This window comes from Podarcis gaigeae, assembly GCF_964106915.1.
Source record: "Podarcis gaigeae genome assembly, chromosome: 9".
NCBI classification, from domain to species: Eukaryota; Metazoa; Chordata; class Lepidosauria; order Squamata; family Lacertidae; genus Podarcis; species Podarcis gaigeae.
Genome location: NC_139685.1, coordinates 30,399,386 through 30,413,376, shown reverse-complemented (window position 1 = coordinate 30,413,376; position 13,991 = coordinate 30,399,386). Strand labels below are relative to the sequence as shown.

The window sequence follows — 13,991 nt, the reverse complement described above, 5'->3', positions numbered from 1 at the left end:
TACTTCTTATTTTCTGCAGGCATTTCCTATTCAAAACAGGAACAGGGACAACACCACTGTTCAGTACTGCGACACCGGGTTACACAATGGCATCCGGCTCGGTTTATTCACCTCCGACACGGCCACTACCTAGGAACACCTTATCAAGAAGTGCTTTTAAATTTAAAAAGTCTTCAAAGTACTGTAGCTGGAAATGTACAGCACTCTGTGCTGTAGGGGTCTCTGTTCTACTGGCAATACTACTATCTTACTTTATAGGTAAGTTTGCTTTTTATGATTATTGTCATTATAAATCTATGTATCTTGGTTTCTGGTTATATATGGACACTGGCAAACTGCATAATATACAGCTGTCTTTTTATCCACAAGTGCTGTTAACAGTAGAGGCGATGAAAGCAATTTAATTAAAAGTTCTTCAGATGGAATAGAAAATGCCTGTGTTTTGTAACCATTTCCCTTGAAAATGGCAAGTGAAATGTCATTTTAAAAAACTGAACTATAATTTAGAAATTCTCTACCTTTCCTTTTTAGAAAGGATAAGGCCATAATTCAGCCATCATTTCTCTATTAAAAAGGGGAGCACATTTAAGAATTGAGCAAACTCATGTGGGGGCGAGGGGAGAATTTGTTTCTGAGAAGAAGCTTAAGTATTTTTACATATGTGAAAATATGTGTACATAATGAGAAACAGATAAATTTATAATTTAATAATATAGAATTTTGCGGTTCTATGTTGCCATGTTCTGAATAATCATTTCCTTTTACTAAAATACTCAACTATTGACAGTGTGTATTCTAAAGCTTCAGTGGAACTATTTAACTTTTTTAAAAAACCATGATGCGTACTTAGTTGTAAAAACTAATACAAAGCTAAAACCCCTCATGAAATTAAAATGTTGGTAGACTCTATGTTGAAACAAACTAGTTAAGTTTCAGTCCATGCCACAGCATTGTGCTGAATAAAATCTTTGAAGTGGATCCCTGTTGAATCAGAAGCCACGGTGAATAATGCAAAAAAATAGGCCGCTGAGTAATGTAAGATTTTCACCTTCCCTGCTAATGGAATATGGCTGCCTTGAGAAGATTGCAAGTCTTCCTGTTGCCCAGGAAAGCCAAAGGAGTTTTATAGGAATTATGTTGGCAGTTTCGGCTGTATATTGCTATTTGAGTGGATTTTCTTTGTCCTCTTTGATGCATACATTGTGATTTTCTGTGATCAATGTATGGGCCATGTTTAAGCAGCATAGTCCATAGATGGTGGATTGAGTAGTTACATTAATCCGTTTATGTTTTTATTTAGATTTATAGCCCACTCTACTCCCACTTTCCCTGCCCCCGCAAAGTGTCAAAGCAAATTACATATATACATGTCTTGAAACATTTAGAATAGCTAAGCCTGCATTCCTGAGCAGTTATGCAGATTTAAGTATCACTGATGTCAAGCATATGATGATTTTAATCATGTGTAGGCTGGATTGTAACCCAAAATATTAAGTATATGAAAATATAAACATGCAATTAATAGCCCTTTTTTACAAATTTAACTCTGTTAAATCAAATGTATTTTTATCCTTACCAAGGCATTAATTTTAGATTTTGTGTTAACTTAATGAATGGTTTTCTTTAACCTAGAGGGGTCTAATTGTTGTCAACTATAGTGTTGATAATAAATGCTGCTGCAGAACTGACCTTATTTTTCCGCTTCTTCAATTTTGAAGCAAACAGTATTGACTCTTGGTGGGCAGATAACCCATTAATGGCCCTTTACCTGCATTTATGATACTCTTGCTCATCCTTCTAATGCTTGAAGAAGGAGACAGTGCCATTTTGGATGTGCTGTTTGTACCCTAGAGGAGCCCTCATAGGATAGCACCATCTTGTAACTCCCATTGTCTTATCTGTTTGCACTGCTGCTGCTTTCTAAAGGCAACTTTTCAGTGACAAATTTCAGGCTGAGTACATTAAACTCACCATTAAAAATTGTCTGTACAGTAGTGGTGGTGCATCTAAATAACATTAAATCTTTGTATTGTTTTTATTGTTTTTTCATGTTTGTCATCCTGGGCTGCTTTGGGAGGAAGGATGAAGCTATACAATAAAAAAACCCTATAAAATGTTGAAATTAGCTAACTATAATGGAATTTTCTGCATAAGCCTTGTAGAATTTTCAGGAGGTGCATCAAGGTTGAAACAGAAGGTGCCTGCTGAATCTCTATTGGTAGAGTATTCAAGCAGGACTGGGCCGCTTGGTTTCTTGTTGCTGTCAAATGAGCCTTGCCAACTCAGAGAACAACTAATGATGCTCCTGCAGATGATTTCAGTGATCAAGCTGGGGTATATTATTGTAAGTTGATGTTATTATTTGAAAACAGGCCCATTCATGGCTGGTAGAAAGCAGCTACTGGTTTTGTTGTGATTTTTTTACATTTTCTTGCATGGTACACTATTTAAAATGTGATGAAAAACACAAAATTGTCATGAAAAATACTTAAGGATCATTCCATATAATGGGGGACATCATAAAGGATAAAACAAACCCCAGGATACATGCAAAGCCACCATTCAAATATGGATGTTGCCCAGTGAGACAGAACCGATGAAGAATGAGGACTTGTGATATCAGGAAATTAAATGCTAAATAGAGAATGACACAATTACAGTGACTTGCAGTGCTTCCACACAGATGAAAAATGATTTGAGATATTAATGTGCTGAAGCATGTATTAGAATACCCGTACTTGTGCCATATACCTACTTAGGTGTTGAGAATATTTTTTAAAATATATATATATAATTCCTCAAACTGAGAGCCATACAGCATTTTATATAATTTGATTCTGTTGAGAATGGGTATAGCTATGCTGCATTTCATCACAAATAACTAGTTCATCTGCCTGCTGAAATAAACAATTCACAGGGATTGCCTTCTCTATGTATTCAACAGGGAGCTCTTTATGTACTGGTGATATTACTGATATTTCAGCTAACTCAGCAACCTAAATGTAAAACCTGGCACTCAGGGACACACTTTGAAGGTTTTGGGGTCCATAAAGCAGTTAATGGATTAAATTCACTTGTATATGGAGCTTTCCCATCTCTTCAGATGTAATATGAAATTCTCACTTAATAGGCCATCCAAGTATAATTCACGATGAGTTACTTAATATGAAATTGAAATGGTTTCCCATTTTATTTACCTGTTTCATAACAACGTGCTTTAAACAAAGCAGTGAGAAGAGAAATTATTGGCTGTAGAAATATTAGCTGTAGTAGGAAGTCACTTTTGAAGAGCCAGTTTGCAGCTGTTTCTAATGTTACACAAAACCATTACCCCAACTGAGACAAGTTGCAACCTGTACTGAAAAATGTGCTAATATATATATTGATAATGAAAGCTTGGAAAACCTATTAAAATTCTGTATTGTGTTGTCGTAAATGGGACAAATTCTGATTGAGGCACACAAAGCACTTTCTCACAGATGATTCATAAATGGGCTTTGTAGTAGAACTGATACAGTCATGCCGTCTAGCATAGATATAGAATATAATTTGGCATGGATTCCAAGTCCCTGTATTTATTTAATTGTTCAAGTGAAGGAAATGCATTTTTAAAGGACTTTTTTGTTGTTGTCCTGCAGTAGTGCAGAAGGAAAGCTAGCTTTCTAAGGTGGAGTCTCATCTCTCCAACCTTTCAGCTATGCAGCTGTTTTGGCTAGCTGGCACAAGGGTATGCAGTGAGGGACTGGTGTGTCTTGTCATTCTTCCAATACCATGACAACAAAACCTTTGGTGATGCAGTGATTCAGAGAAAGGAAACGGGGGAACAAAGGGACGCAACATGAGAGAGAGGAAAAAGCCAGGAGGTCACAACAAGGTGACAGGAGAACAACAAAGAGGAAAGCAAGAGAAAACATAGGAAGGTGAATGGGAAACCAAAAAGTAGCTTGAACAAAGCCAAAAGTCTAATCCCCAGAATGTAGAGAAAAGCAGAAAGGAAGATTGGGGGGGGGGGGACAAGTTTTTTAAACTCTTAGGAATGATGTGTAATTTATATATGAGAACAAATAAAATGTATCCTAAAAATGTTGAACATGCTTCTACTTTTCTTCATTGAAAAGGTGAAAGGCAATTAAAGGAAGCAACTATAACATACTTTTAAGCATACTTAAATACTACTGAATACTATTTTTTTAGCAGACCAATATTTTCCAAAGAAATCATCAGACTTAAATAATCCTATGCCACACACGCTCTGCAGTTTAAGTGAGAAACAGTCGCCTTCATCCCTTACCCTTGACATAATCCTGATCTTTCCTCTGTTGTAATGAGGGGCTGATATTGCAGGAGACAGAAAACTGTTGGGCTGGGTTCTTTCATTTGGCTGTGAAATGCAAAAAAAGGGAAAAAAGCAAAATCCCCACATCTTCTCAAGTGTGTCCGGTAATTGTGATCTGAGCATGTTGTCTTCAGTGCACAAAAAACCCAGGCTGAGGAAAAAATTGGGAGATGGGAAATCTTATTATGAGTCACTTTACTATTTTTAGACCCTTCTCAGGGTGTGTGAACATACACTTTAGGGCAGGGAAGACTAACTCATGTGCCCCAGGTACTAGCCTGTCCGCCCAGCCCCCTGCCCAGCTTAATATCAGCTTAGCAAATTAAAGCTAATCAGTCTTGACAAATAATTTTGACAGCACAGTGGAACCTCCTGTTATGTACCGTCCCCCTTACGAATGCTACAGGTTATGTGCTCCGCTAACCCGGAAGTAGATGCCCCTTGTTGCGACATTTGCCCCGGGATGCGAGCGGAAGTCGTGCGGCAGCAGTGGGAGGTGCCATTAGAGAAAGTGCGCCTCATGTTACGAGCGGTTTCCTGTTGCGAACAGATCCCCGGAAGGGATTAAGTTCATAACCAGAGGTACCACTGTAACAGATTCTGGGCTGCATTTACACGGTACCAAATTAAAAAGTGATCACCAACACATTTACTGGAGACTTGTGGCTTTCAGTACATTGCTGGTTGCTTATTTCATATTCTGGATTTTGGTTTTATGTTTTGGAAAGTCCTTTAATGTGTTTTCATGGACACAAGACTGCAGGACAGATTTGTCACTGCAAACAATCCTATGTCAATACATTTTACCTTTGTGTTTCTGTTCAACTTTCATTTTCTTTTGTCCTTTCCCATTTCTGTTGGTGTCATCCTGTGTTTGGTTACTGGCCCTATTTTATTTATGTTTCTTTTCTTAAGCTTTTTTCAATGGAAGGGACAATTTGGGAACAGTTCAGACCACCTGTATGAACAAAAAAGTACCGTAATTTTTGCTCCATAACACACAATTTTTTCCTCCTAGAAAGTAAGGGGAAATGTCTGTGCGTGTTATGGAGCGAATGGCTACAGATGGCAGGGGAATCTGCTGCAGTTGTGAGCAGTCCGTAGCTCGCTTTGAAACAGCAAAGCGGGTGTAAGCGGCTCCTGTCAGTGAGCCGAGCCAGGGAGGAGGGAGAGAAGCAGAGCGGGGTTGGCTGCTTTAAAACAACCCCGTGCTCTATGTCCCTCTCTCCTCCCCACTGAGCTCGCTAAGTAGCAGCAAAGCTTTTCAGCCAGCCTAGCCGGGGAGGAGGGAGAGAAGCAGAGCGGGGTTGGCTGCTTTAAAACAACCCCATGCTCTCTGTCCCTGCCTGCAGTTTTTTGCTGTCCGATTTTGGATTAGCCACTGTAGGGGCTGTGTGTGTGTGTGTGTGCTTGAGCTATTGCTCTCCTGCGACTTTAGGATTGATACTCTGTGTGTCTGTGTATGTGTGAGGGATCGTTCTCCTTCTCTTGCTTCCCATTCACTCCCCCAGCGCCCCTGCGACTTCCAGCACCCCTGGGACTTTAGGGCGACTTTAGCATGGATCCACATGGATCCTCGGGATTTTTCATTGGGCTACCCCAAACTCACCGTCAGATCACATGTCTGTGGCCACAGCATGAACCACAAAAATCATACATCCACTGTTTCGTTTAGAATATTTTTTTCTTGTTTTCCTCCTCTAAAAACTATGTGTGTGTTATGGTCTGGTGCGTGTTATAGAGCGAAAAATATGGTACTCTGTAAAAAACTGGCTCCAATAATTATAAATACTGTAATGTGTTATTACTAATTGAGATGTTATAAATAATGTCTAAGGGTTAAATAATGTTTTATTATGACTGTGAAGTAGGTTTATTCATCAGAAGTGTTTTGACTAAAATGGAGCTTGACCTATTTGTCAGCCTTTTCTGCAGTTCTAACCTCCCAGCAGCTGTCATGTCTCCAGGTGCATCTGCATTTTATTAACATCTGACTTCAAAAGTTATTACTGAATTAGCAAGGGTCAAAAGGAAAATCTATGCCAAGCAGCCTTTTCCTGTAGTAAAACAAATATTTAAATAGCAATAGCAATGTAAAATGCATTTTGTCATTTATATACATGTGTATATATTATATGTCAGCATCATAAATCCTGCTTGATTAGATTAAGCAGCTCATTGGTGCATGAGACCATGTCTTACTACTGCTTCTGTGAACCCTTGAGTAAACCCATCCATCTTGAGCTGATCTGAGGAGTGACACAACTGAAACATATCATAGCAAAATCATAATTTGTATTGCAGTACATTAAATATCGTGACATTTAAATCTTTATTCGAAGGGTGTTTTACTATGACACAGTAATCACAAGGACCATGTAGTGCAGGCAGCAAGCCAATGAGAAATACAGCTCTAATGAGTATCATTGACACTTCTTATGGTGATGGCTGCCAGCATGTTATTTTCAGTTGTTTGATTTATAGTTTGCAAAGGGTTATTTCTCTTCCTCAAAAATGAAGATGCAAGACAAATGAGGTAAAGGGCAAAAAATGCAACAACTTAACAAGATCAACAATGAGCACAAATATGACTTTTTTGTGCTTGCCCACTCATCCACATACCTTAAAGATAACAGCAGTGAGCATAAAAATGTGTTATCATTAACCCATTGCATCTTGCCTGGACAGCAGTAGATGTGTGCAAACAAACTGAGTAATTCCACTTCCATACCACTTCCTGTTGGTCAGCTGTCAGAAATCAGTTACCGTAACTAAGGTAGCCTCTATTTAACTCCCTTCCTGACTATAGTTCACTTGCTAGCTGTGTCAAACTGAGTGTTGCACCAAACCAACCAAATTACCATATCTCCCCATCCCACCACATGATTTAGGCAAATAAGAAATGAGATTTGTTTTGCTGATTGTGGGCTTATTGGTCCCAGAAATGGTAAAGTAATCCCATACTTTAAATTATGGGGGTACAAGAGGTTGGGTGGAGGAAACATGCAGGAAACAATAAGGACAGGGAAGGCAATGCCAGTCTTTTAAATCCACCTGTATCTCTTATCACTTCGTGTGCCTCAGCATCTCAGTTCATTCTCCCAAAGGGGGTGCAACAAACTCACCTAAACTGGACAGTGACAGCAAAATTATGGCAAAAATACCCACAAATACCAGATTTTTAAAGTGTGGTAGAAATAGGTTTGCCATATTTCAAAAAGTAATAATCTGGAAACAAAAGTTGTTGAACTTTTTGTTTTGCCATTTTTGAAAAGCAATCAACGATATGTCTAGATCTTGCAGATTTCTGCCAGGACCCTGCTGCCGACTACAGTATTCCAGGTATGTCCTGGAGATTTCAGACATATTGCAACCCTAGGTAGAAATTGGTGGCAGTCTGTAAGTTCACCACTGGGTACCCCACTAGATGGGTGTTTCACTTGTCTACTTTGTGGCTTTTATTCTACTACTGGTTGCCTGCACTTGTTTGTGTAGTCCAGAAGCAACCAATCTGGTGCCCTTCAGATATACCAGGCTTGCATGTTGAGCACACTGCTTTATGGAAGTGAGTCATGAGCAATTTACACCCGCCAGAAGCTATACCTCAACGCTTTCTACATGCGCATTGTCAGGAAGATTTTGGGCATTGCACGGCAGAACAGAATCTCAAACAAAGATGTGCTTGTCCCAAGCCCACATTCCCAGCATGTTTACAATCCTATCTCAGTGACATCTGTACTGGCTTGGTCATGTCCACAGAACAGAAGATGGCAGGCTCCCCAAGGACACGCTCTACAAGGAGCTGGCTTCAGGCACTAGGCCTTTGGCAGACCAACTCTGTGTTGCAAAGATGTTTGCAAGTGTGACGAAAAGCCTGGCAACATCAATCCTGCCATGTGGGAATCCTTTGAAGACAACCACAGTGCCTGAAGACAGACAGTCAGGTTGTGCATCCATAGCAGTGATCAGAGGAGAAATGACCTCTGGAAGGAGCACAGAAAGAAGAAACGTCATGGTGCATTTGCAGCAGCACAACAGGACACCTTCATCTGCCTCAGCTGGAACAAAACGTGTCTCTAGAACTCTTTTTAAAGATACAAAGGGTATAATATTTTTTTTTTAAAAAATACAGTTTTAATAAGAATTCTGAAGGTAACCTTTTTTCTTTTCTTTTTTATAAATGCTGTATTCTTGGGTTTGGTGGACCTTAGTAATTGGAGATCAATCCCAGATAGTTTTTCTACTGTCATAGGCAATCATCCCCAGTAATATTTTGAGAAATAGCTATCATGGAAATGCCTTCCACCTCATACAAAGCATAATACAATATTTACAATTTCAGCACACTGCACACTATTAATATTTGATTGGTATTGCAAGTGTCGCATGTTGTTGTTGTCAGCGGCACTGAAAAGAAAATACTCAATGGGGCAAGCAGACTATACAAAAAGAGATAAAGCAAGATAATTGGCAGTCAGAAGGATAAAAGCAACATGATAAGATATCAAGGAATTTAAAGTATAATGGTTCACCAATCATCACCAACCTCCACCTTGAAATAGGCTCATTTTCAACTAAAGGGTTTATCACAAAGTTGTTTTGCAAATCACACTGCTGCGTTTTATTTTCTGAGTTTGTGCAGTAAGGCATACTGAAACTGCATTTTTGATAATACCAAATTAAATTTTGAGCAAGCCACTCCCAAAATCCTAACAGAACATAGATATATGTATATAGTGATTCCCCTCCTCACCCCCGGAAAGGCTGACCATCTTATCTTATCTGATCATCTAGAAAGAAGAGAGATGAATAATTATCTAGATATTTTACAAGTAGAAAGTTTCCTTAGAGAGCTAAGAGTAGTATAAAGTCTGTGGAGCATCATTAATTCATTTCAGATTTTATCATGCCATTAGCACAGTTCTTTTTGTTAGCTCAACTCTTTATGTCTTTCTGTGTTTTGTTTTTAACTTTCTACACTTTCATTTTGAGCACCTTTCCCTGCTTACTTTCCTGTTTACTTGTGACTTAAAATCTAGGCATCTAATATTTTCTTAAATTTAAAATATGACCTATACTTCAAGCTTGTATGGATTAATACACAAGAAAAATATTATTGTTCCAGCATCTTGAAGAGCTCATTGTTTAAAGGAAGGACTGGGAGCCTGCAACCCTAGTCTGCATGGTGAATGTCCAGGGATGAAGAGGGTTATAGTAAAACACCTGGTTTGCCACTGGTTCCCCTGATTTAAACTAAAATCTTGTTATTTATGTTAGTCTGTATGCATTGCCTAGTTTGTATACCATAAACATTTGTAGAGTACTAGTCCAGCCTTCTAACTAAAGTAGATTATGGTGTTAATATGAGTGCTGTGAGTGATGATAAATAATATAATTGAATTCAGATATAATTGAAGTAAAATATAGAGTGCTCCTGTTCAGGTTGCCCACCAGCTAGCCATGCCATCTTCCAGAATACTCTGTTCACCACCCCACTTTCCATTTGCAGCAGACACTCTGTAGCCACTCAGCATCTTTTGTCCTCCTTGGGCTGTTTTGGGGTTGTTGTTTTAGTCCCCTCATATTGTTTTGCCTAAAGATTTTGTGGTTCTTCTGCAAAACTTCTGGATCTTCTGAGGCTGCTGACAACTCCATCTTAATTTCTCAATGACCCTGTTTTGGCTACAACTTGAAAGCATTTACCACCTGAGTTTTCTAGAAGATACCTTTTGTTACAGTATTTAAAAGGTCTCTGGAGGTTCTAAAGTTGAAAATGTGGCTGGCAGCCTGGTGCTATGGGTGATTACAGAGAGCTGCTGCTCAGGAATTGCACTGGTGGAAACTAGTCAGAATCCTGTTCCTAATTGGCAACCTGTTGTCTATAATGACATTTGATATTTGGATTTTTCCCCCTATGCGCTTTGCATTCATTGCTGTTCCTCGACTGTTTACCTCATTCTCTGACTTCCCCTGTGATAATTTGTCACAAACTTGAAAGCTTCATTAGCACCTTATTGACTTGTCAGAGCCAGAAAGACCCATCATTACTCTGGTCCTCTTGCGATTGACTTCATCACCCCTGCTCCGAAAATTGTTGCAGAACTGTGCTTTCCCCTCTGCTACACTGTGATTACCAGATTGCCACCACAGATTGTGTTCAATAATGTATATATGTTAAGTGATCATTGGTTATTTAAGTATTATTATGATATTATGATTATGATTAATTATTCAGTTTTTCATGAGAAATGAACCAAATCAACTCACAAAATGATACAAATGTTAAAACCAAGTTGAAAAATTAAAACAAAACGAAAACCTAAAAACATGTCCATATAAAGACAGGTCTAACCCACCCAACTAAAGGATAGGCAAAAATGAGGCCACAAGTTCCTAATACCCTCCAAATGAAGGGCCAAAAGTCTGGTGAATATATATATTTTTTTAATGTCTGACACCTAAAAATAGGTTAGGGTTAGGGTGGTGATGGGGGAAGAAGAGGGAGCAGGTGGCATAGAAATAGGAGGTGCTAAGCAATTTAACTCTAACTGCATTCACTATTGGATCTGGTAGATGAGCAGTCCATCATAGAAAAGAGTTTACTATCCCTGCATTGGCACAATAATCTTTGGTTCAATTTCATCCACTGGTAGCTATACCCAGCTAAGCCATTTATACCACAGAGATGGAAGCTAATACTTCATAGTCATTGAATTATATTGGTAGTGTGCCTTTGCAATTGGCAAGTTATTTAAAAATGAATGAAAACAATTTAGGAGCAACCATATGTATTTGGCATGTGCAAAGTTCAGAATGCCAGGCTGTGCATCTCAGGGTTGAAGTTGTCTTGTTTAATAGATGATGAACTATGACTTGCCTATATATGCCTTGCAGAACAGCATAGTGCAAACCATATAACCTACCTTATGATTGTTACTCATATTGCTTTGACAATTTAGTCTCACACCTGCAAATATTTTTCCCACTAGAAATATATAGTTAAATCCCAAATTATATCTGTAGTCTCCATTGTAGATTCATATAATGGTAGGTTATAGTGTGTTATGATGGTAAAGCTTACATGAGCACTTGCATTTTGAATGCTTGGATGTAAAACATTAGGATTCTCCTTGATATTAAAACTAATCAGGCAAGATAATTATTTTGATTTACTTCTATGAAATAGTACCACGCATAGCAAATGGCTTAAGAACTCCATGTGAAAATTTGTGTATGAATACAAGCTCAGTGAGCATTTTTGCAGATAGGTTGGTCTGCAGTTTTGTTTTCTGTACAGTTCAAGGCAGTAGATATTTTTATGACACCACATTGCAAAATAAGAAAATGCAAAGTAGGCAGTAGATATTTTTATGACACTGCATAGCAAACTAAGAGGATGCAAAAATATATATTTAAGCACCATATATTTAAAAGATGAATGATTAGTGTTGGAAACAAACCACTGCATTCATTTAGGTTTCACAACACCATTCAGTATTTAGCTGAATAGACCTAGACTGTGCTGAGTAGTCCTAGATTGGCCACTGTTGCAGAAGAAGGAAGTACACCACCAAAAAGAGTTCAAAATAAGTCACAGATTCACACATGCTAATTTATATGTATAGATGCAAATGTAGAATTTAAATAGAAATGGATATCTCACTCTAGGGGAGAAGGCTATGACCAGGTGAACTGTGTGCATGTTCAGTGTGTTGTAGAAGTGGCAATTTTCTAGCCATAATACTTGCTTTCTGTAACTCTTTATATCTAAACTGGATTTGAACTGGACACGTCTTCAAAAAGGTGGCTATCATTGATAGGACACATAGATACAAACCAATTGTATGCATGAGATGAGTTTGATGGGCAGATTCACACACAATTTAATCCCACCACATCTGTTAATATGTTAATCAGCCATTGTGGATTGCACATCTTGAATTTCACATTTAACTATTTAAAATGAACTCTATCATGATCTTCATTCATCATTCACTTTTCAATTTAAACCAATTATAAATTTAAAATATAAATTTAAAACAATTAAGTTTTTTTTCCTTCTGATTTATGATTCAAGGGGATGTAAAACCTTCCCAGTCTTACAGGGTACAAGGCACAATGAGAATGCTAATTTGATAGGCCTGTAAATGTGAGAGAGATATTTAACATTGTAAATGCACTATCATCCATAGATAACTTTATGGAACACAAGTTTTTCCATTCATGCAATGAAAGGTCAGCAGATTGGGTTGATTGCTCCACCCACGGTCTAAGTCAGGAAACAACGTTTGGGGACTCCCAAGTCTCTATTTTGTTCCTGCCTTCATTGAGTGTAGCCAAATCATGTTCTGCTCCCAACTTCTTCCCTCCTGACTTATTTCTGTCTTTACAAAAGCCTTTTACTGCCCCTCTTAAAATACCTCTCATATATATATATATATATATATATATATATATATATATGAAAATACCTATCTTTAGCCTACCTTCTCTACTTGCCTCAACAAAGGAAACCAGGATCCTTTTCATCATGGATTTGTGATTCATCACTCTCTTGGGCGGAAACTTAGCTGGAGAAGCCCAGAGTAGGCTAGTGGGAACAGCAGGAAGGATCACCTGCACGGCAAGAGCTGTTTTTTTTCTACTTCCATTTTTGGTGCAGAGATCGGGAATGCAAACCGCCCTTTTCTTTGGTTCTTCCCCACATCTGCTAAGCCTCTCCTTCATCTCTCCACTCTCACAAACCAACCAGATTGGGATAGCTCTGGTATGTCCCAATCTGCTGACCTTTCATTGCAGGAATGGGGAAAAATACTTTTGTACCTACCTGAAGCATAGTTTTCCATTCCCAATGAAAGGTTAGCAGAGCCCCACCCTTGAGGCTAGCTGCAGTGTCTCCATTTCTCCTCCTTTTATTTCTGGGATGTAGGCTCTCTTTTTTCCTTCTTAACTCCTGTCTTTAGTTCAAGCTTGATGAGTTTGCAAACTGAATCCTGGGAGCCCTACATCCCAAAATGTTGCTGCCTGCCTTCAGTCATGGACAGAGCAATCAACACAATCTGCTGACCTTTCATTAGGAATAAAAAATAGAAAACTACGCTTCCTGTAAGTGCAGTTGTACTTTTCACAGAGGTGACATGTTCCTGAAGAACTTTGAAGAGCTGTTCCTTTGCACTTGTTTCCTTATCCTCCAAAACAATATTAAGTATTTAACAGCTATGACAAATCCAATGGAACAATGCATGGACTTGCCTTGTAGATGTTTTTCTCTTATTCATTCTCCAATATCCCTTTTATTTTCCTATAGCCACTTCAAATAAAACTTACAAAACTGAGGTTTGGTGTATTAGAAGATGAATGTGTTCAAACATTGTGGAGGGTGAAAGTATTTAAAGGAACCTGTATGGAATAGCTACTGCATCGTGGATAGAAAATACTGTATACAAAAGCTGTTTCCCTATCCCTCCCAAAACACTCTCCTTCAATCGAGACAGGATGCTGAGTACATAAGTAATGGCACTGATTAACATTTTATCCAGATTAATGTAACATGGGAAATAACCATTGCAATTTTTAGACAAGTGCTTTATATGCCTGCTTGGCGAACTAAAAGCAAGTCTAGAAACTCCTCTTTTAACAGTTGCTGAACAACTGT

General features: G+C 38.4%; 1 protein-coding gene across 50 annotated transcripts in view; it reads left to right on the top strand.

Moving 5' to 3' along the window:
• TENM3 (teneurin transmembrane protein 3) overlaps positions 1-13,991 on the top strand; it is a 1,240,854-nt gene that overhangs the window by 1,121,412 nt on the left and 105,451 nt on the right. For all 50 annotated transcript variants that reach the window (XM_083755214.1, XM_083755180.1, XM_083755191.1 and 47 more), the window contains one exon: positions 20-258. In XM_083755214.1, the coding sequence (XP_083611340.1) occupies positions 20-258 (239 nt within the window). The remainder of the gene's footprint in view (positions 1-19; positions 259-13,991) is intronic.